The sequence below is a fragment of the Theobroma umbraticum genome, unplaced genomic scaffold, assembly GCF_002168275.2.
Source record: "Theobroma umbraticum cultivar Fairchild unplaced genomic scaffold, ASM216827v3 scaffold_44.0, whole genome shotgun sequence".
NCBI classification, from domain to species: Eukaryota; Viridiplantae; Streptophyta; class Magnoliopsida; order Malvales; family Malvaceae; genus Theobroma; species Theobroma umbraticum.
The window spans coordinates 1,035,416-1,054,925 of record NW_018397255.1 but is presented as its reverse complement, the minus strand read 5'-3'; the positions used below and the strand labels follow the sequence as shown (position 1 = coordinate 1,054,925).

At 36.2% G+C, this 19,510-nt stretch overlaps 4 protein-coding genes across 7 annotated transcripts; all 4 read left to right on the top strand.

Moving 5' to 3' along the window:
- Positions 1-1,412: 1,412 nt before the first annotated feature.
- Positions 1,413-3,572, top strand: LOC110409067 (AAA-ATPase At2g18193-like). 2 transcript variants are annotated; one of them, XM_021418293.2, is made up of 2 exons: positions 1,413-2,487; positions 2,897-3,572. In XM_021418293.2, the coding sequence occupies exons 1-2, from the start codon at positions 1,501-1,503 to the stop codon at positions 3,434-3,436; spliced, it is 1,527 nt and encodes a 508-aa protein (XP_021273968.1). In that variant the 5' UTR covers positions 1,413-1,500; the 3' UTR covers positions 3,437-3,572. The 2 variants fall into 2 exon arrangements, with proteins under 2 accessions (XP_021273968.1, XP_021273966.1); XM_021418291.2 differs by having other exon boundaries at positions 2,894-3,572.
- A 486-nt stretch (positions 3,573-4,058) lies between these two features.
- On the top strand, positions 4,059-7,542 carry ZAR1 (HOPZ-ACTIVATED RESISTANCE 1). Of its 2 annotated transcripts, none has more exons than XM_021418287.2 (2): positions 4,059-4,200; positions 4,821-7,542. In XM_021418287.2, the coding sequence occupies exon 2, from the start codon at positions 4,837-4,839 to the stop codon at positions 7,390-7,392; it is 2,556 nt and encodes an 851-aa protein (XP_021273962.1). In that variant the 5' UTR covers positions 4,059-4,200; positions 4,821-4,836; the 3' UTR covers positions 7,393-7,542. The 2 variants fall into 2 exon arrangements, with proteins under 2 accessions (XP_021273962.1, XP_021273963.1); XM_021418288.2 differs by having other exon boundaries at positions 4,115-4,200; positions 4,828-7,542.
- Positions 7,543-8,196: 654 nt separating this feature from the next.
- On the top strand, positions 8,197-11,304 carry LOC110409068 (thioredoxin domain-containing protein PLP3A-like). The gene is made up of 9 exons (XM_021418294.2): positions 8,197-8,255; positions 8,354-8,455; positions 8,934-9,008; positions 9,104-9,151; positions 9,259-9,401; positions 9,539-9,611; positions 9,723-9,784; positions 10,137-10,234; positions 10,312-11,304. The coding sequence occupies exons 2-9, from the start codon at positions 8,372-8,374 to the stop codon at positions 10,419-10,421; spliced, it is 693 nt and encodes a 230-aa protein (XP_021273969.1). The 5' UTR covers positions 8,197-8,255; positions 8,354-8,371; the 3' UTR covers positions 10,422-11,304.
- A 2,022-nt stretch (positions 11,305-13,326) lies between these two features.
- On the top strand, positions 13,327-19,124 carry LOC110409066 (phosphatidylinositol/phosphatidylcholine transfer protein SFH12-like). Of its 2 annotated transcripts, XM_021418290.2 has the most exons (15): positions 13,327-13,484; positions 13,593-13,720; positions 14,764-15,016; positions 15,254-15,353; positions 15,472-15,738; positions 15,943-16,020; positions 16,132-16,233; positions 16,312-16,361; positions 16,533-16,632; positions 16,767-16,862; positions 17,034-17,159; positions 17,459-17,564; positions 18,077-18,468; positions 18,616-18,696; positions 18,809-19,124. In XM_021418290.2, exons 2-15 carry the CDS (start codon positions 13,693-13,695, stop codon positions 18,815-18,817), a joined length of 1,788 nt encoding a protein of 595 aa, XP_021273965.1. In that variant the 5' UTR covers positions 13,327-13,484; positions 13,593-13,692; the 3' UTR covers positions 18,818-19,124. The 2 variants fall into 2 exon arrangements, with proteins under 2 accessions (XP_021273965.1, XP_021273964.1); XM_021418289.1 differs by lacking the exon at positions 18,809-19,124 and having other exon boundaries at positions 18,616-18,708.
- The last annotated feature ends 386 nt before the right edge of the window (positions 19,125-19,510 follow it).

Below are 19,510 nucleotides of genomic sequence, written 5' to 3'. Positions count from 1 at the left end.
GCAATCAAGGGTTCCGATTGGTCTCCAATTATCTTGACGTACATGGTCAGCGCCCTCTCTTGGAACAAATTGACAGCTTAGAATACGGAGGTCAGCCCTATTAAGGAGAATCTGTCGACCGATTCAGTCAAGGACAGATTACCTCCTCCAATGAACAGATTATGCTCTCAGATTAAGGCTCCATCAGAGGTTCAATCACACACCAAAGTCAAGGAAAATAGCAGCTAACATTGAGGAAGACTTTTTGCTAAGAGCACAAATCAAGGAATCCACATTTACCGCCCTGCCATCTATGAGCATAAGCTGTGTATATATATCTGTAATGTTGCAAACGTGAAACGCAATACAAAAACTATTTCTGCCTTGTTCTTAATAAACCCTGCATCTTTAGGAGAGCAATTGCTCAAGGGCAGTGATCCTGACGTCGCTGTAGGAAAAGTTGTCAATTTTCTTAAACGTTTGCTGCTAAATTTCATGAATTGAGAACTATTGCAAAATCAACTACTAAAAAATATGTAGTTAGTATTTTAACAAAAGTTTGTCAGTAACATCTTGGAAACTAATTAACTTTAACTCCACTTGTAAAAATTCTAATTTGTGAATATGACAATGCTGATACATTTCTTTGTTCGAACAATGGATAATGCCTTTCCCCCTTGCAAATGCTTTGGTTTATAGATGCTCTGCACTGCAACATGCTACTGCTGAATGTCGTATAAAATGTAAAAGAAGAATGTGGAAGATCTACAAGGAAGATATTTGGTAGACTTTCCAGGCCTTTTATTATTGACTACGTAATCTGTGGGCCAGGTAGGGAGAGTAAAATATGACCAGGAAAGGCAGAGCCACCTTCCTGCGACGAACTTTAATCGATGGGCAGTGGATAAGACACGCAACTCGAGCAGGTTGTCTATGACAAAAGATGCCTGTGATGTCCCTACATTGAAAAAGAATAAGTACTTAAGTAGTGAAACAAGAATGGTCGGCAGTGGCCTATTATAACTGGTCACGGCAACTTGGCAGCCAGACCTTTCTCAGTCATTTCATAAGCTGCAACAAACGACTGAAAATGGTTTGAGCAGAAAAGTATCGAATTATCAATTTTTACACATTTCTTAGCGCCAAAGGATTGTTGTAAAAATTACGCAAAGTGTTGTCCAAGAACACAACAATTTACAAGCACAGCAAAAGAAAAATTCTATTAAAAAATAAATAAAAAGATTACAAAAATAATCTTATAACTTATAAACCTTTATCTCATGTATAATCAATTCACTCTCTAAATTTAAATATTTACTATTAACTAAATTTAAAGATTTACTTTGCAAGGTATACTAAGTTAATTATAATTAAACTATCCTACTTAAACCATAACATGGATGAAGAAAACTACTGATTCTGACATTAGAAATTAGCCTATAAAAACAGGCTCTCGGGGTCTTAGTCATCCTTTCCCACCCAAGCTCTGAACTCTTTGCTTCTTGGCTTTTGATTCCACAAATGGCTTCCATGTTTTCTTCGTCAGAAATTTCCAAGACTACATCCACACTGTTCTCTGCCTATGCGTCGTTTGCAGGATCCATGATGCTGGTCCGGTCCATGGCCAATGAACTGATTCCCCACCAACTCAGATCCTATCTTTTTACTACACTTCGCTACTTCTTCACTCCTCTATCGCCTAACCTCACTCTCGCTATCGATGAGAAATGTGGCATGACTAAGAACCAAGTTTATGAAGCAGCTGAGCTCTATCTTAGCACCAAGATCAGCCCCAAAACAGAGCGCCTCAACGTCAGCAAAACCAGAAAACAGAAACATTTTACAATTGCTATCGAGAAGGGGGAAACAGTTGTTGATCAATTCGAAGATGTTAAACTAACATGGAGGCTTGTCTGCACGGAAGGTCAGAAACCTCACTCGGGAGAGAAAAGACTATTCGAACTCAGCTTCAACAAGAAGCATAGAGAAAAAGTATTGGGTTTTTACTTACCTTACGTTTTGGTTAAAGCTGAGGAGATTAGAAATCAAGACCGAATGATAAAGCTTTATAGCCGTCAATGTCCATTCAGTGATGACGACCATGACAGAAGAGGTTCTTGGGGTTCCATAATCTTGGAGCACCCAGCTACTTTTGATACATTGGCTATGGACCCGGATCTGAAGAAGATGATCATTGATGATTTGGAGAGGTTTCTAAGGAGGAAAGAGTTTTATAAGAAAGTTGGGAAAGCTTGGAAAAGAGGTTACTTGCTATTTGGTCCTCCTGGTACTGGTAAATCCAGTTTGGTTGCTGCCATGGCAAATTATCTCAAGTTTGATATATATGATTTGGGGCTCAGCAGTGTACGTTCTGATGCTGAGTTAAGGAGGACACTGCTGTCAACGAGTAACCGGTCTATACTGTTGATTGAAGACATAGATTGCAGCTCTGAGGTTCTTGGACGACAAATTGGAAAGAAAAACAAACAGGAACCAGCTAAATCTGGGGTAAGCACTTTTTTCACATTCCAATAACCGAATACTTAAGAACTTTTGATTGTTGACCATTTAATTATCATTTACATGTACATGTACACTCCTTGCAAATTTTTGTAACTAAGAATTATTTACTATTTTGGCTCCGATTTAGGCAAATTGTGTTGCTGGCTGTCAGCAGAACCCCAGATTTTCCTTTTAGAACTACCTGACGATCATGGATAAACCACGAAATTATGATAGTTTGAACAACATTTCAATTACACAAAAGAGAAATTATGTTCTAGAAGAGAGACCTAAAAGGCATGACTAAGAACCTTGTAATTTTACTTGTTTTAGTAGTTGTTCATGAACATGTTAAGACATTGCTTTTGCGGACTAAAATGTTCTTTCCTTGGTTTACAATTTTCATGTACAGCAGTTGACGCTTTCGGGTATCCTGAACTGCATCGATGGTTTGTGGTCAAGCTGCGGTGATGAAAGAATCATCGTATTCACAACCAACTACAAGGATCGGCTTGACCCTGCTCTGTTGCGTCCTGGTCGAATGGACATGCACATCCACATGTCCTACTGCACCACTGACGGATTCAGGCTCTTAGCGTCTAATTATTTAGACATCAGCAGCAAACACAACCCTTTCTTTGGAGAAATCGATGGCTTGCTAAAGAGTACAGAGGCAACTCCAGCAGAGTTAGCAGAGGAATTGATGAAAACTGATGATGCTGATTTTGCTCTTCAAGGTCTTGTTAGCTTCCTTAAACGCAAGAGGGATGAAGACAATGAGACCAAGAACAAAGCAACGGATGGTGGTGAAGTTCCACCCTCCATCAGAAGACTGAATGATATAGTATCGAGAATTAAGAGATTGAAAACCGATGGGGACAAAAGGAAAATTATGACGACGAAGAGAAAAAGAATGGCAAACGGAAGAAGCGGGTTGAGGAGAATACAGTACTGAAACAAAATGTACTAGTAAATTTCCATCAGAAATCTTCTTTATCAATAAAATACTATTTCAGTTTTGAAACCCTTTAGCCTAATCTCAGGATTTTGTTCATAAGCTCTTTAATTTTCAACAGTTTATACATATACAAGGAGAAGTCCCTTGGAATCAGAACAAACTGATTGGAGTCCAAAGCTCAAAAGAAAAATGCAAATAAGGCATCTTTTTATCAGAAAATTCGACGCATATAATCCTTTTTTAATCCCAATTCGACGCATGTTATTCAGGATTTCAAGTATTTTCAAGATGCTTTGTCGGGTTGTCTCTCAAAGAATTTGGCTAAGGAACAAAAAGAAAAAGATAATACAAAGCCAAATTGTTAGAATATGCGACTGTGGCAACGACCAAGACGTAGAACTAGAAAGAAACTATTATTTCCCAACTGAAGAAACAAGGAAAAATCGAAGTAATTTACAGGACGACAGCAGGAAGTCGACTGCTATGGCGGATGGAAGTTTCTTTTCAGTTTCAAGGCCTTTGGCTATATACGCGTAGTTGACTCTAACTTGCATGAGTGTACCATTATGCCCTCATGATGCAAACTTGGAGAGCTGTTCTTTTTGGAAAATCCAAGGGACAAACCATTGGAAAAGGATTAAAAATTCTTCAAAAATTTTCATATATTATTGGGTTTTCTGTTCCTTAATTTGAACCAAGCTCCGGAGCCATAGGTTTTCTTCGCCAAAAGCAATCAAAGCCTTCCCAGGAATTCCTCAACTGTAAGTTTGCTTTGAGGCTTTGATCGTAAACCTTTGCTCTGTTCTTTTCCCTGCATGTGTCTGCTGATTAACATACTGCTACTGTTCTTCTTTTCATGTTTGATCATGAAATAGTAGTTTTATCTTTTGGATTGATCCTCCATTTTGCCATGAAAAGACATAGAGCAATTCCTGGCCGTATGAACTTCCCCGAGAAATCTTAAAGAATCCAGCCATAGAGGGGCAAGTCAACCCTTAGCTTTAATGCTTAACTTGACCCATAACTTATATTAAACTTCATTAACATTTTGTTGTAATTGATCGAGCTTCTCAACCTAGTGAGGGAAGGAAGACTGTTGACGGACCTATTTGTCAAATTAGGGTTCTGTTCTAATAATTGCAGTTGTTTGGTTACTATTGAAGAGCCCGGTGAACATAAAAAAGATGCTTTGGAATACATACTTCCATGTTTAGCTTTGAATGTTGGTTTGACAGGTTGTTGTCCATTATGAAAATTTAGTGGCTGGCAGCATCATTAACCTCGATACATTTGGATTAGAATTTTTGGTCATTTTGAGCTCTTGAACAAATTAGATTATCCAGTGCTCCAAAATTATAGGGTCATTTTTATTTTTTGCAAGGTGAAAGGCGAAAAGCATGGCGGATGCAGTGGTCACTGTGTTCTTGGAAAAGCTGTTGAAAACTCTTGCAGAGGAAGGCCGATATGTGACTGAATTCAGGGATCTGTTTGAAAAACTACAAACTGAGCTGCAATTGATGCAATGCTTCCTCATGGATTCAGATAGGCTGAAGAGGAAGAATCAATCTATACGCAAGATCTTGGCTGATCTGAGAGAGTTGATTTATGAATCTGAAGATATACTAGCGGATTGTCAACTTCAATCAAGGGATGGCAACCAATTCTCCCAAGGCTGGTTAGCATGTTTCTCTCCATCAAAGCTTCATTTCAAGTACCAAAGTGGAAAGCGTCTCAAGGAAATCATTGAGAAAATTACCAGCATCAAACAAAACATCTCATCTTTGCTTGGAGGGCCTCTCTTGTTCCAGCCAGAGGTCACAAATGTACAGGAGCAAATACCCAGATGGAGCTCTCAGGTGTATGATCACACTCAAGTGGTTGGACTGGAAGCTGACACTCAAAAGATTAAAGACTGGATATTTGAAGCGGCTAGTAACGGGACTCAGGACATACTAGCAATTGGAGTTGTTGGCATGGGTGGCTTGGGCAAGACAACAATTGCTCAGAAAGTTTTCAGTGAGAGAGAAATAGAGCGTCACTTTGACAGAAGAGTGTGGGTTTCTGTTTCTCAAACATTCACTGAGGAACAAATTATGAGAAGTATGTTGAATACTTTGGGAGAGGCAAGTGCCAGGGATGATGCAAATGAACTGTTGAAGAAAATAAACCAATATCTCTTGGGGAAGAGGTATTTGATTGTGATGGATGATGTGTGGAGTGAAGATGTTGTCTGGTGGCAACGAATTTGTCAGGGGCTGCCCAAAGGAAATGGTAGTTGTGTCATCATCACAACGAGGATTGAAAAGGTTTCACGGAAGATGGGAGTGCAGGAAGTAAGGATCCATAGGCCTAAATTCCTAAATGAAGATTATAGTTGGCTTCTATTTCGAAAAATAGCTTTTGCTGCAAGTGATGGAAATTGCATTTACCATGATCTGGAGGATGTTGGAAAAGAGATTGTAGAGAAGTGTAAGGGTCTTCCCTTGGCCATCAAAGCTGTCGGAGGAATGATGCTTTGTAAAACTCCATATTATCGTGAATGGAGGCGAATTGCGAACCATTTTCGAGATGAATTGACAGAAAATGATAACTCGGTGATGGCCTCACTGCAATTGAGCTATGATGAGCTCCCTTCTTACTTGAAGTCATGCTTCCTCAGCTTCTCTCTTTATCCAGAGGACTGTGTCATAACAAAAGAACAACTAGTTCATTGTTGGATTGGCGAGGGATTTGTCCCATTGAGGAGTGGTAGATCTTCAACTGATGCTGGAGAAGATTGTTTCTCGGGGTTAACAAATCGGTGTTTGATAGAGGTAGTTGACAAGAATTATCATGGAACAATTTCTACTTGCAAAATGCATGATATGGTTCGTGATTTGGTCCTTAAAATAGCAGAAGAGGATGCATTTTACACACAGAAAAGTCTCAATTGCCGCCATGTGGGAATTAGTAACAAAATGGATAAGGGCCAACTTTCTGAAAATCAAAAGTTGAGGGGTTTAGTATCCACAACCAAAACCAGCGAGGTGAACAAGATTGAATCAAGCATCGCAAAAAAATTCAGTGAATGTCGGTGCTTGAGAGTTTTGGATGTTTCCAAATCAATCTTTGAATTGCCTCTCAGTAGCCTGCTATATCATATTGGCTCACTCCAACATCTAACTTATCTGAGTTTAAGCAACACTCATCCTTTGATTGAACTCCCAGCTTCATTAGAAAAGCTCAGTAACCTTCAGATTTTGGATGTGAGTTATTGTCAAAACTTGAAAATTTTGCCTCATTACCTCATCACTTTCAAGAAGCTCAAGGTCTTAAATGTAAGTCATTGCGGTTCACTTCAATGCTTGCCAAAAGGCTTGGGAAGGCTGTCAAACCTTGAAGTTTTGTTGGGTTTTAGACCTGCAAGATCTGATCATGGTTGTCGGCTTGGAGAATTAAGAAATTTGACACAATTGAGGACACTCGGATTGCTTCTAACTCATGGTGATGAAGTTGGAGACAGTGAGGTCAATGCAATGGTGAACCTTCAAGATTTGGAAAATCTGTCCGTAAGTTGCTTTGACAGTCATGGGAGTGATCTCACCTCAAAACTCGACAAACTGTGTCCTCCGCAGCAACTCCATGAGCTATCTCTGCAGTTCTATCCAGGCAAGATAAGTCCAATATGGCTCAACCCTATAGCACTCCCTCTGCTCAAATACCTCTCAATCTCATTCGGAAACCTCGCAAGCATGCATCAGAACTTTCGGGGTGACAACAACATTGTCTGGAAAATCGAAGGTTTATTGTTGGAAGCTTTATCAGATTTGGAACTGCAGTGGGGGATGTTGCAACAGGTGATGCCAACCTTGAAAATCGTGAATGTTAGTTGGTGTCCAGAGCTAATATCTTTCCCAATCGAGGATACTGGATTCAGAGGCGGAGTCTGGACCAAGGAAGAGCGTAGGACCTAAAAAGTTTAGTAACTAATGCCATTCATGTGAAGAGGAACCTTTGGTCTGTTTTCTTTCTTCTTTGTAATGACCAGAACCATTGATTGATCAAACATTTGAACCACTGTGCTCAAACTCAAATTGCTGCAGATGCAGTTATTGGAGAGATAACACCATATTTCCGAGCATATACTATCTAATAACAAAATTGTGTGGTATGTTTTAACCATTGTGGTGGTAAGAATAAGAGAGTTTTATAAGAGAAAAACAAAAATGATCAATGCCCCCTCCAAGGATGAGTTGGGGCCAAAATATCAACAACCTAGAGAGATTGTATTTATTATGATATCTTTTTATATGTTTTTAAGTATTAAATATAAATGATCAAGATAATATGACGTGTTTTAAATTTTAATTATAAATGATCAAGTTTGTATCAATATATTTACTTTTAAAAAAATATACTAATTAAAAAATTATTTATAGTTAATACATAAACAAGCGAGGGTCTCAATCGTAATAGCAATATATCTTAAATTGTTTTCATTACTGCCAAAACTTTTTAAAACTTTCATCTAAAATGTCAATAATAACTTGTGTTCAAGAATTGTAAAGATTTAAGACCTGAAAAAAGATAGAGGTGTCTATGAATCTATGGGCCTGCATTGAGTCTCAAGACATTCCAAGTTTTGGGCCTAGATTGGATTTGGATACTAAAAGTTTGGGCTTTTAGGAGGTAAGATTTAGGCTGCTCAGGCCCACAGAAACTCCACCGTCCAAGCCGGTGCGTTTCGGCTTAGACCTTTGTCTTCCTTCAAATTTTTTTTTTCAAGATTCCATTCTTCTTCGTTTCGATTTTGTTTCAGTCTTGTCCAAAACATCCGGTAGGTGAAATTCTAGTCCGGATCTGCTTGCTTCAAAATCATTTCCATCAAAGACTCGTTTTTTTTTTATGTTAATGCGTTTGTTTTGTTCTTTGTAGTCTTTCAGAGGAAGAGAAATGGATCCGAATTCAGTTAAATCGACTTTGTCTAATTTAGCATTTGGGAATGTAATGGCAGCAGCTGCTCGTGACTATCAAAAGGTTGTGTTCTTCCCTCATTTTTCTCTTCATTTTGGGTTCTTTTTTGATGGGTTTTTTTTTTTTGCTCTTTTTGCTTTTGTTATTGGATTTAGCTCCTTGCCTTTTTGGGCAGATTTTTACTGATTAAGTCACTGAGGTGACTGTAATTTTGTTAGAGAAGTTGGAAAGATTAACTTGTGCTTGTAGATAGTGCGTAAAGTTATGTAATTGAATTCATGGTTGTTCAAATTCTATATTCTTTTTTTATATCGCACAGTTCAAAGATTCTGCTTTGGATTTAAAAATGGGGCTTCGAAGGGTTGGCTGGGAACTGTAAATTTATGATTTTGATTGATCCGATGATAATTTTAAAAGGGTCTAAGACAGATTGGCATGACTTAGCTGTGAGAGTTTGATGTCTGATTGCCCAAGTTAGCGGGTAATGAAATAGTTATGCCAAGTGTTATGTGTTTAATTTATCAATGTAATGATCATACAGGAACTGCTTGCCCAAGAGAAGGCACAGTCATCAACTTCAGTTAACCAGGAGGTTGACCTTGATGAGCTGATGGATGTAAGTCTTTTAATGCGTTCTGTATATAGGGAGCATCTTTGTTCTAGACAATGTTACTCTGCTTTTATGTAGGCTCATGTGCTTCTTGTATACAGGATCCCGAGCTGGAAAAATTGCATGCTGACAGGATTGCAGCTCTCAAGGTTAGAACTTTAATAGTAATTCTTAATTTGACATGATGAAATATGGTCTATCAATCTGGCGATAGGCATTCTGAACTCGGTAATCACAGTAGGATTTATTTGAATAGAAAGAAGCTGAGAAGCGAGAAGCACTAAAGAGGCAAGGGCATGGAGAGTATAGGGAGATTAGTGAAGGAGATTTCTTGGGTGAAGTCACTGGAACTGAGAAAGTGATTTGCCACTTCTACCACAAGGAGTTCTATCGATGCAAGTAAAGTTTTTACTTTTCTCTCTGTCTGTAACACATACGCATACACACGAAATGGCCTACATGCTTGCATGAACACACGGTGCATGCTCAATCGTAAATGTGTCAGACTTATTGGGTAATATATATGGATAATACAGGATAATGGATAAGCATTTGAAAGCCCTTGCACCTAAGCATCTGGATACAAAGTTCGTCAAGCTGGATGCTGAGGTGAGCAGCAACAAGATTTTGCTGTTTCTAAATCTTGATAGAGATTTTTCACATTTAATTCTGGTTTTGTTTTTCTTCATTGCCAACATAAGATTCTGATTTTTGTGGCAGAATGCACCTTTCTTTGTTACCAAACTTGCAGTCCAAACTTTGCCTTGTGTTATAATTTTCAGGTCAGCAATCTCTTATGCCATTTGACTCTTTTTGTTCCTTAAAGGGAAAGGAAGAGAAAGAAAAAAGCTACATTTATAGGATGCAGAGAAAGAAGATTTATGCTTCATTATTGTTAAGTTGCTTTATAATTTTCTATATTTTCTTTCTTCTACCCAAAGAATTAAGCAATTATTGTTGATAAGGGATAGTGACCAGCCCAGTTAAATATTGAAGGATTAGCCAGCTGTAGATGCCGAATCCACATCCTAATAATCTTTCTGTTGAGTTTGGACATTAAATATTAAGATACAAAAACAATGATATCTCTTTTATCACATCAGTCTAACTTGAAGAGTTGCAATTTTCGGGCAGAAAAGGGATTGCAGTAGATAGGTTGGTTGGGTTTCAAGATCTTGGAGGGAAAGATGATTTTACTACTAGGACGCTTGAGGTTGTACTGATAAAGAAAGGTAATGCCTTTGTCTAGTTCAACTTGCAATTTACAGCACGTAGCAGTATCTGAAACCAGATATATATCATTTTACAGGTATAATTAGTGAGAAGAAAAGTGATGAAGATGATGACGATAATGATTATGATGAGAGTAGGCGCAAAACTGTGCGATCTTCTTGGAATCATGACTCTGATTCTGACTGAAAATTAAAAAAATAAAATTGCAGTTTTCTTTCTAGTTTTATCCATTGTTTATCAACTGTGTGTACGGTGATTGTCAATTAAATTTTGGTTCCTTATCTCAAGAATTTCAGTTTGCACACCCATAGTTGAATTGTAACATGTTCACATCAGCTGCTAAGCGCTAGTAAGTACAAAGTCTCTTGGATTGTTGCTGAAGTTCATCCGAGATGGCGTGATTCTGCAAATTTGAAGTTGGAATCCTAGTGGAAACGAGAGGGAAGCTTGAGGGACAGACAATTTACCATGTGATACTTCCTGAGTGGTAGGCTCGCTTTATCACCATAAAGGTCATTGATGTATGGTTCTACAGTTTGCCGGGTTCTGCATCAAGTCATGTACAACATTCGTTTTGATATTCAAGTGCTGCTGTAACTTGCAGCTAGTTCTTATCATTCTATTTATGAATTGTGCTCTCCTCACTTAGGATGCAATTTTATGAATTGGCTGCTAGCTCATGATCGGCCACACTCAATTGGCAGATGAGGTCCAAGGGCAGCCATGACTGCAATTTAAGGTTCATCCTTGCGTGTAATGCTTTGTGTGCTCTAGCGTATCTCTCTTTCTTTCCTTCTTCCAGCATGCCACCTCTTTCTTCTTTCTTGGAAGGGCTCTTAAGACTAGGGATGGCAATGGGTACCTGGTTATAGGGTACTTGTAGATAACTGACTTGATTATATAGAGCTAGGGTATTCTATAACGGGTTTGAGACGGATCCGGGTAGTTATTGCACTACTCGTATCAGGTTCATTACCACCCCTTAGGTATCCCGTTATTCGAATTCGATTATTATTTATAAATATTTTATTATTATTTTAATAATTAAATTAAAAATTTTCAATTTTTACCAACTTTACAAGTATTTTTTTTGTTAAAAATTAATAAATATGTAAAAAGTATGGTTACTTTGATTATTAATATGATGACATTAATATATTTAAATTAAAAAATTATTAGATTGATAATTTTGTTTGAATAATATGAATATTATATTATATTATAAAGAATATAATTATTATTATATATATACTTTTAATATAAATATATTTATTTTTTATTTTGTGTTAATATTAAAAAATTATGATTTATAAAATTATTAATTATAATATATATACCATTATTTATATAATTTTATAATATATATACTTAAAGAAAACTTATGAGATTAGAATAGTTTTGGAACTTAAGTATTTTTTTTAATTTCATGAAATTAAGAACAAATTCATACAATTAATTAAATTAATTTATAAAACTATTATTATTAATTAACTTGTAATGTCTTTTAATATATATAGTTTATATATTATGTTAATTTATAAAAAATATAATTACTATTATATATATTAAAATATTTTTAGTATATATATATTTTAAATATAAATATATTTACTTTTTTTGTATTAACGTTATAAAATTATAGTTTATAAAATTATTAATTATAATATATATATATATATATATGTATAGCTTACTTTACATAAAGTTATATAACCTTAAAAAGAGAAGTTGTGAGGGTAGAATAGTTATAAAACTTAATTTTTTTAATTTTATATAATTAAAGATAAACTTGTATAGTTAATTAAATTAATTCATAAAATTATAATTGTTAATTAACTTGTAATGTCATTTAATATAATATATTCATTTATAAGAAATATAATTACTATTATGTATATTAAAATATTTTTTATATGCGTCCATGTGTGTGTGTATATATATATACACACACTTTAAATATAAATATATTTATTTTTTATTTTGTGTTAACATTAACAAAATTATAACTTATAAAATTATTAATTACAATATATATCTTTGGTTATATAAATTTAAGGAAAAGTTATGAAATTATAATAGTTAATTGGGTAATTGAGTATCGATGAAAAAGATTTTAATAATTTTTTAATTTAATAGAGTATTTAAGCAAGTTAAGATAATTATAAGATAGCGAGAATGTATTATAATTAAGATTAAAGTAATGATTTTAAAAATTATTCGGATAGTTAATAAAATTAAAATATTTAATTTTTATTAAAATTAAAATATTTAATTTTTATTAAAATTAAAGTTCTAATACTTCAAAATTAACTATACTTTACCGGTTGGCATCTTCAAGACCAGGTACAAGTATTGAGGCAGAGAAGTATATTGGCTAAAGCCCCACCCTTCCTGACCAATCCTTTCTGTAATTATCATGTGATCATCATGATTTGTCACGTTTCTGTGCCCAATTTGGCTTCCCTGGGACCCTTTCCAGTACCCACCTTCCTTGAACTTGCCATTAAAATGGTTAGCGTAAGAACCCGGACTAGATCCAATGGTTCAACCAATCCTACGATGGAAAACTGTTTGTTGGTCAGGGTTGGACTTCCCATTGGACTAACCTAGACAAAACATAACACAACAAGACGTCAAGGGAGATGGCAACTAGCTAGTTTCCTTGTGATTATGTTTATGTCTTAGCAAATAACTAAACTATGTTTAATTTTGAATTTTTATTTCCCCAAAATCAACCAAAAAAAAAAGAAGAGAAGAAATATAAAGTACCCATGTCCCATCCAGGAAGAAGGTCTGGGCCTAACGAATCCAAAAGGCACCAGAGGCAAATCCCGAATGATTTTTGGCGCGAAAAGAGGAAACGACCGTTTGGTTAAGAACTTGGACTTTTTTAGACTTGAGGCAGAGCCTACACCCCTGTACAAGAAATTTTGAATGGAGAGGCCTTGCATTTCGCATTCAAATTTCCTCAAGGCATAAAACCATTATCTTGGAAACCGGCCGTAGCTGCTGTTGAGGAAGTCGAGACTTGGTCAAACATCATTAAGGAGGCAAATTCCCCAAAAAAAGAAACCAACCCACATTCCCTTAAAACATTAACAAAACATTACCCGATGTTCTCTTTGTTTGGTACGTCGTGTCTGGCTCATCGTCTCTCCGCCATTTTCGAAGGACTCTACAAAAACCCACTGAAAAGCTAGCTTTCTCTTATATTACTCTCCCCCCTTCCCTCGTTCCCAATTTGCAGAGGTAGATATTGCTTTCTTTTTTTCTTCCTCTAAGTTTTTGGTCATGGGTTCTTGTTCTTTTTCCATTTTCCAATCTATTTTGATGGTAATATGAATGTATGTTGTGCAGGCATTTGGGTCCTGGGATCAATAGATATATATGAGTGCTTGATTCTTCTGCCCTTTACTGTTGCTAACCTGTACAGGGCAACTTTCCCACGCCTCCGATAATGTCTGATGTTCTATCTCCAAACCCAGGTCATCTTCTTATCCCATTCCTTCTTTTCGTTCTGTTTTGTGTTATGTTGTTAGGATGTCCAAGCATGTTTAGATGTTCTGTCAACAGGAATAGGTGGAGCGGCATGAATGTTAACTAGTCAAAATCATTTAGACATTTTTGGATGCTTTGATTTATATCTTCATGTACTGCCGCTTATTTTTGCAGCCTTTGTCTCTCATGTACATCTGTAGCTGGTTCTCTTGATGCAGTAGCATCTAAAATTCTATTTTATTTAATTTAATTTTTCTAATTTAGTTAGTCTAGGATTTCATTTTCTTTATTTTATTTAGATTAGGATTTTTTTTTATTTTTATTATTTGATTAGGTTTGTTCTATTTGTAAGTCAAATACCTATTTTATTTAAATCTTTTGTTAACTACTCCAATTGTCTTAAATTTCAAAAAAAAAAAACTACTCTAATTGTATTAGACAACTAGATGTAAATTTTTATTAAGACATGTGCCTATAACACTATTTAATCTAGAGATATTCAAGTTGAGAATAAATAAAAAATATTTTCTTGGGGCGGAAGTGCTCATTTCTCTAGAGTTTTTTCAAGGAGCAAGAGGCTTTAGTATTTTTAGCTTGGCCAACCAAAGTTGGATTTTAGCTATTTTTCACCTTAGTAGGGTTTTCTAAGCTTGCTTAGGTATCTTCACAATGCCCTGATGTCATCTCTGCTGCTCTTGTTCCCTGAAACAGAATCTCAGTTATCCGAAAGAGGATGCTGGATGTTGATTTGCAGGAATATTTGGGGCATAATTGTAATGGCATTCGGGTGTACACTGTTTTATTGTTATTTGTTAACAAGGGTTAATCAAACCAAACCTTAATCTTAGAGAACCTGGGGAGCATTTGGAATAATTTCAGTTTTTATTATATTGAACATGCTTTTTTTTTTTTCCTGCTCATTTTTTTGACTTGCTGCTGCAAAATTTTATAGGAATTAAGACCCTTTTGTGCTAGGCTATTTTTCTGTCTGTTGTTAGGTGGTTAATGTTAATAATTGTTCATTCTACAGCATCTGATATTGATGCCTCTGAGGAAGAAAAGAAGACCAGAATGGGATCGTTGAAGAAGGCAGCCATCAATGCATCCAATAAATTCAGGAATTCTTTGTCAAAGAAAGGTAGAAGGAGCAGTAAAGTAATGTCCGTGGAAATTGAGGATGTGCATGATGCAGAGGAGTTGCAGGCCGTTGATGCCTTACGTCAGGCACTTATATTGGAGGAACTGCTGCCAGCAAAACATGATGATTATCATATGTTGCTCAGGTTACTTTTTGTCCTCCTGTTTCATCTTTGATGTTGCAGATAAATACATTGTTCGATATGTCTACTTGGCCGTTTTATTCAAATGAAGAACTTAGTAAGGCAACTGCAAATGCGATTATTGCTGTTGCTGTTGTAGTATCTAAAGTTTTTATGTGACGGTTTATTACAAACATATAGAAATGGTTTGAATTTGTCTTGTACTTATTAACCTCTAAATGTACCCATCTGATAATGCAGGTTCTTGAAGGCCAGAAAATTTGACATTGAGAAAACGAAGCAAATGTGGTCTGATATGCTCCAGTGGAGGAAGGAATTTGGTACAGACACAATTATGGAGGTATTCCTCTTAGGAATCAGCTCTAGAAGCCAGAATTCTGCTACTTGTTTACGTTTCCTTTCATATTTTGTGTTTCTTAAAACTGCCCCATCATTTCCATTTTCTGCTCTTTGTTTAGGACTTTGAGTTCAAGGAACAGAGTGAAGTAGTGGAATATTATCCCCAAGGGTACCATGGAGTAGATAAGGAAGGACGACCAGTGTACATAGAGAGAATAGGCCTAGTCGATGCTACCAAGCTCATGCAAGTCACAACCATGGACCGCTATCTCAAATACCATGTAAAGGAGTTTGAGAGGGCCTTTGATGTTAAGTTTCCAGGTTGCTCTATTGCAGCCAAGAAGCACATTGACCAAAGCACAACCATCTTGGATGTGCAAGGAGTGGTAAGTGAGAACAATGATCACTATGATACAAGAATTCGATCAATTAATCACTATAAGGTGCTCTAATGACTCCAAAATCCTCACTTTGACCTCTAACCTCCCAAAATCTGATTTTCAAAAGCACAACTGTGTATTCTGACCAAAGAAAATATATAACTCATGTATGAGAACACCCTCTTGGTTAATTTCGAGTTAATGGAACAGGGTCTTAAAAGCTTCACCAAAGCTGCAAGGGAACTTATCACTCGTCTTCAGAAGACTGATGGTGACAATTATCCTGAGGTACCAATTTCCTTAGTATTGTTCTTGCATAATAGCTAAGTTTTTGTTTGATTGTGACTTTTAAATGTAGATGATGGATTTATGATGTGCAAATTGTCACCTTTTCTGCAGACCTTGAACCGCATGTTCATCATCAATGCAGGTTCCGGATTTAGAATGTTGTGGAACTCTGTTAAGTCTTTCCTTGATCCTAAGACGACAGCCAAGATCCATGTAAGCATATGCTTCCTCTGACTGAATTTGCTTCTCTTAACTAATGGAAATTAACCAGTAAGATGTATTATATACCAGGTTCTTGGCAACAAATACCAGAGCAAGTTGCTTGAAATAATTGATGCTAGGTATGTTCCCATTAGATGATCCAAGTTTTGCTTATATTTCGTTTTGTATGTTTGCCTTTCTGATTTCGTCTCATCAAACATTCACATTCACTACTGCAAATATTTTCCTGGCCTCACTTTTTATTGTTTTGCTAATTTCTCTTCTTTTTTCCTGGTCTGGCTCTATCTCAGTGAGTTGCCAGAATTTTTTGGAGGTACTTGCACTTGTGCTGATCATGGAGGCTGTATGCTTTCTGATAAGGGCCCATGGAAGGACCCAGAGATCTTGAAGGTGGCCCACAACTATCTTTTAGTTGCATTCTTCTTTTTATTTCTTTATTTTTTCTCAGTTGCAATCATATAATTATCTTTGTATAGTTTGTTTTCCAGTTACAACGCACTTTTAACCAATTCTTTGACTTGCAGATGGTTCAAAATGGTGAACATAAATGCACAAAGAAATCTCAGGCTCAAAGCACTGAAGAGAAGACAATTTCTGAGGAAGAGACCATCCTCTCAAAGGTTCCACTTGCTCAATGAGCATGCCCCTGTCTGTCCCTTTTTTCCCCCTATTTTGATGTGTCCCTGAATTATAAACATGTTGCATGTTGACTATCTATTTTCCTTAACTCAGTGGCTTTTCTTTTCTATCTTCTTTTCATTGATTGATTGAGTAGTTTGTTTCACATACAGTCTACTCAGGCTTGTGACTCCTCGGATGTTGAGGCAGCTTCAGATGCAGGGAATAAACAGTCTCTTTCCTCTGAACATTCAACAAATGATATTGAGCGTCCGGAACTGTCTCCTGTTAAAGAAAAAGTAAGTTTGCGGCCTCCTTAGACAATATTGTCAACAATTAAGTGGTTTCAGGCTTTGAGTCAGCATCTACTGGTACCAACGTCCACCTCAAAGTTGAATCCAGTTATTGAAAATCCCAGTACCAACAAAGTACCCAAGTCCTAGATTTCTTGACCTGATTGAGTTTATTAGCTTTTCCTCCTTCCTTCCTCCCATTTCTTCTTATTTCACTCTGAAACCTCATTTTGTTGTGGTTGCATTGTGAAAGCTACTATATTTTTGCCACCATTTTTCTTTGTTCTGATAAATAAATCTCACAGGCACAAATGAGCCAACATGAGAAATGTGTCCCAGTGGCTGATAAACCTGCGGATTTGGCTTGTCAGGACAAACTGCAGAATGAAAATTTTGCCGCCCTATCAAAAGGTACTTGGCCTACTCAGATTGTTACATCTATTTATATTCATATTAATACAAAAATAAAAAACAAAGCAGCTTTCAGAGGCTATTTGCTCTGCATGTTCCTCAATTTAGTCTGATTATTCATATTGTTACGAACCCTCCTTATGTTTTTCAATATAAATTCTTTTCATTACAAGGACATCTAAAACTGCAGAGTTCGGTATCAGGGACAGAACACTTTGTTTATGCATATGACATCAATACAACTATTCTTCATTTTTAATTCTTTTTCTGACGAAGGAAATGTAAGGATATTGATATTTTCATATCTCTCAATTATTATTCTTTTTGGTGGAATAAATTATATTCAAGGTAGTTTCTTTTTCTAGTCCATTGATCGAAGCAATTTTTTATTCATGTATGCTCACCAGAATCTGGAAAGTTGAATGCCTTGGTTTCTTAGATCAGATACTTCCTTAATGTGAGTCTAAACTGAATTTCAATAGGTGCTAAGGTTTCTATCGTTGCAATGGCAGATTCTTATGCTATGCAAGAAAGTGGCAACGTTCCCGATGGGGTTAGCTCTCATCTTTTCACTGGTGTCATGACCTTTGTAATGGGTATTGCCACCATGATTAGAGTGACACGCAACATGCCCAGGAAGCTCACTGATGCCAACATCTACTCCAGTCCTGTTTACTGTGATGACACAGATGTTAAGAGCCAGGAACCTTCAGACAACTTAACCCCAGCAGCCATCTCCACTGCAGAATTGATGTCTGTCATGAAACGTATGGCTGAGTTGGAAGAGAGAGTAAGTTTTATGAACATGAAAACTACAGCAATGCCCCCCGAGAAGGAGGAAATGCTGAATTCTGCACTAAACCGGGCTGATGCCTTGGAGCAAGAGCTTATGGCAACTAAGAAGGTAAACATATCGCTGCTTTTGCTAAAATTATTAATAAACCACCAGATTAGCACAAGCTATGCTTGTAAAACATCAATCCCTGATTGCCTATCTGGGTCATTTTCAATCATTTTTAACACTAAAGAGTGATTGCAATTGCTTTTTCAGGCTCTAGAAGACTCCTTTGCTCAACAGCAGGAGCTCGTGGCTTATCTGGACAAGAAGAAGAAAAGGAAGAAGAGGACTTTGGTAAGCTATTAAGACCATAGCATTTGCCCATGCATCTTTTGTTTATGAACAGTATAATTAATTTACATGAAGTTGTCTCACTTTTCCAAATCAATCTGCTTGTTTTCCACAGTTCTGGTGAAGAAAGAAAAGCTGGGTGCTGACAGATGCTCAGGAAACAGGCGGTGGGGTAATTCATTTTTAGAAGGCGGCCACACCTCCTCACCCCAAATGCACTCTAGACTAACCTTCCACTCATAAAATGCAACTGAAAAAGTTTTGTTCATATATAAATATTATTTGAATCGGCCTGTATATATCAATGTACATATCAATATAAATGTTGGCAGGCACGTGTTTGATCATATATTTTTAATGTCCCTCAAAAGGAGGAAACGAAAGTCCCCTGGATGCATGCATGGGATATATATCAAGTGGTAATCTCCATTCTCAATTCCTAGTATCCATTACAATAATAAGGTAATAATTACCCATCTCTGCTGCAACTGCAGAGATTCCAAGTGCATTTATGCTGTGGTTAAGTGGCTCTTTTAATATTAGAATTACTCGTCCAAGTATACTAAACTGTAAAACTGTAGGGATTCAGGTCTAAACATCATTGATCTAATGATTTTTTAAGTATAAATTATATAATTTTTAAAAATTTAAATTTTTATATAAATTTTAAAAATCTCATTAATGTAACGTGAAAGTACACCTTGAACTAACAAACATATGCACTTATTCCGATTATAACGATAAGAGTTTAAGTATCATTGATTCAATAATTTTTAAATTGAAATTACGTATTTTTTAAAAATTTAAATTTAAATTA

Excerpts from the sequence above, each read along its gene's own strand:
- LOC110409067 (XM_021418291.2), top strand. The coding sequence starts at position 1,501 with ATGGCTTCCATGTTTTCTTCGTCAGAAATTTCCAAGACTACATCCACA. Across the intron at positions 2,488-2,893 it reads AGGAACCAGCTAAATCTGGG|CAGTTGACGCTTTCGGGTAT; the intron begins GTAAGCACTTTT and ends TTTCATGTACAG.
- ZAR1 (XM_021418287.2), top strand. The coding sequence starts at position 4,837 with ATGGCGGATGCAGTGGTCACTGTGTTCTTGGAAAAGCTGTTGAAAACT.
- LOC110409068 (XM_021418294.2), top strand. The coding sequence starts at position 8,372 with ATGGATCCGAATTCAGTTAAATCGACTTTGTCTAATTTAGCATTTGGG. Across the intron at positions 8,456-8,933 it reads CTGCTCGTGACTATCAAAAG|GAACTGCTTGCCCAAGAGAA; the intron begins GTTGTGTTCTTC and ends ATGATCATACAG. Across the intron at positions 10,235-10,311 it reads GGTTGTACTGATAAAGAAAG|GTATAATTAGTGAGAAGAAA; the intron begins GTAATGCCTTTG and ends ATCATTTTACAG.
- LOC110409066 (XM_021418289.1), top strand. The coding sequence starts at position 13,693 with ATGTCTGATGTTCTATCTCCAAACCCAG. Across the intron at positions 16,362-16,532 it reads CTTGAAATAATTGATGCTAG|TGAGTTGCCAGAATTTTTTG; the intron begins GTATGTTCCCAT and ends GCTCTATCTCAG. Across the intron at positions 16,863-17,033 it reads AAGAGACCATCCTCTCAAAG|TCTACTCAGGCTTGTGACTC; the intron begins GTTCCACTTGCT and ends TTTCACATACAG.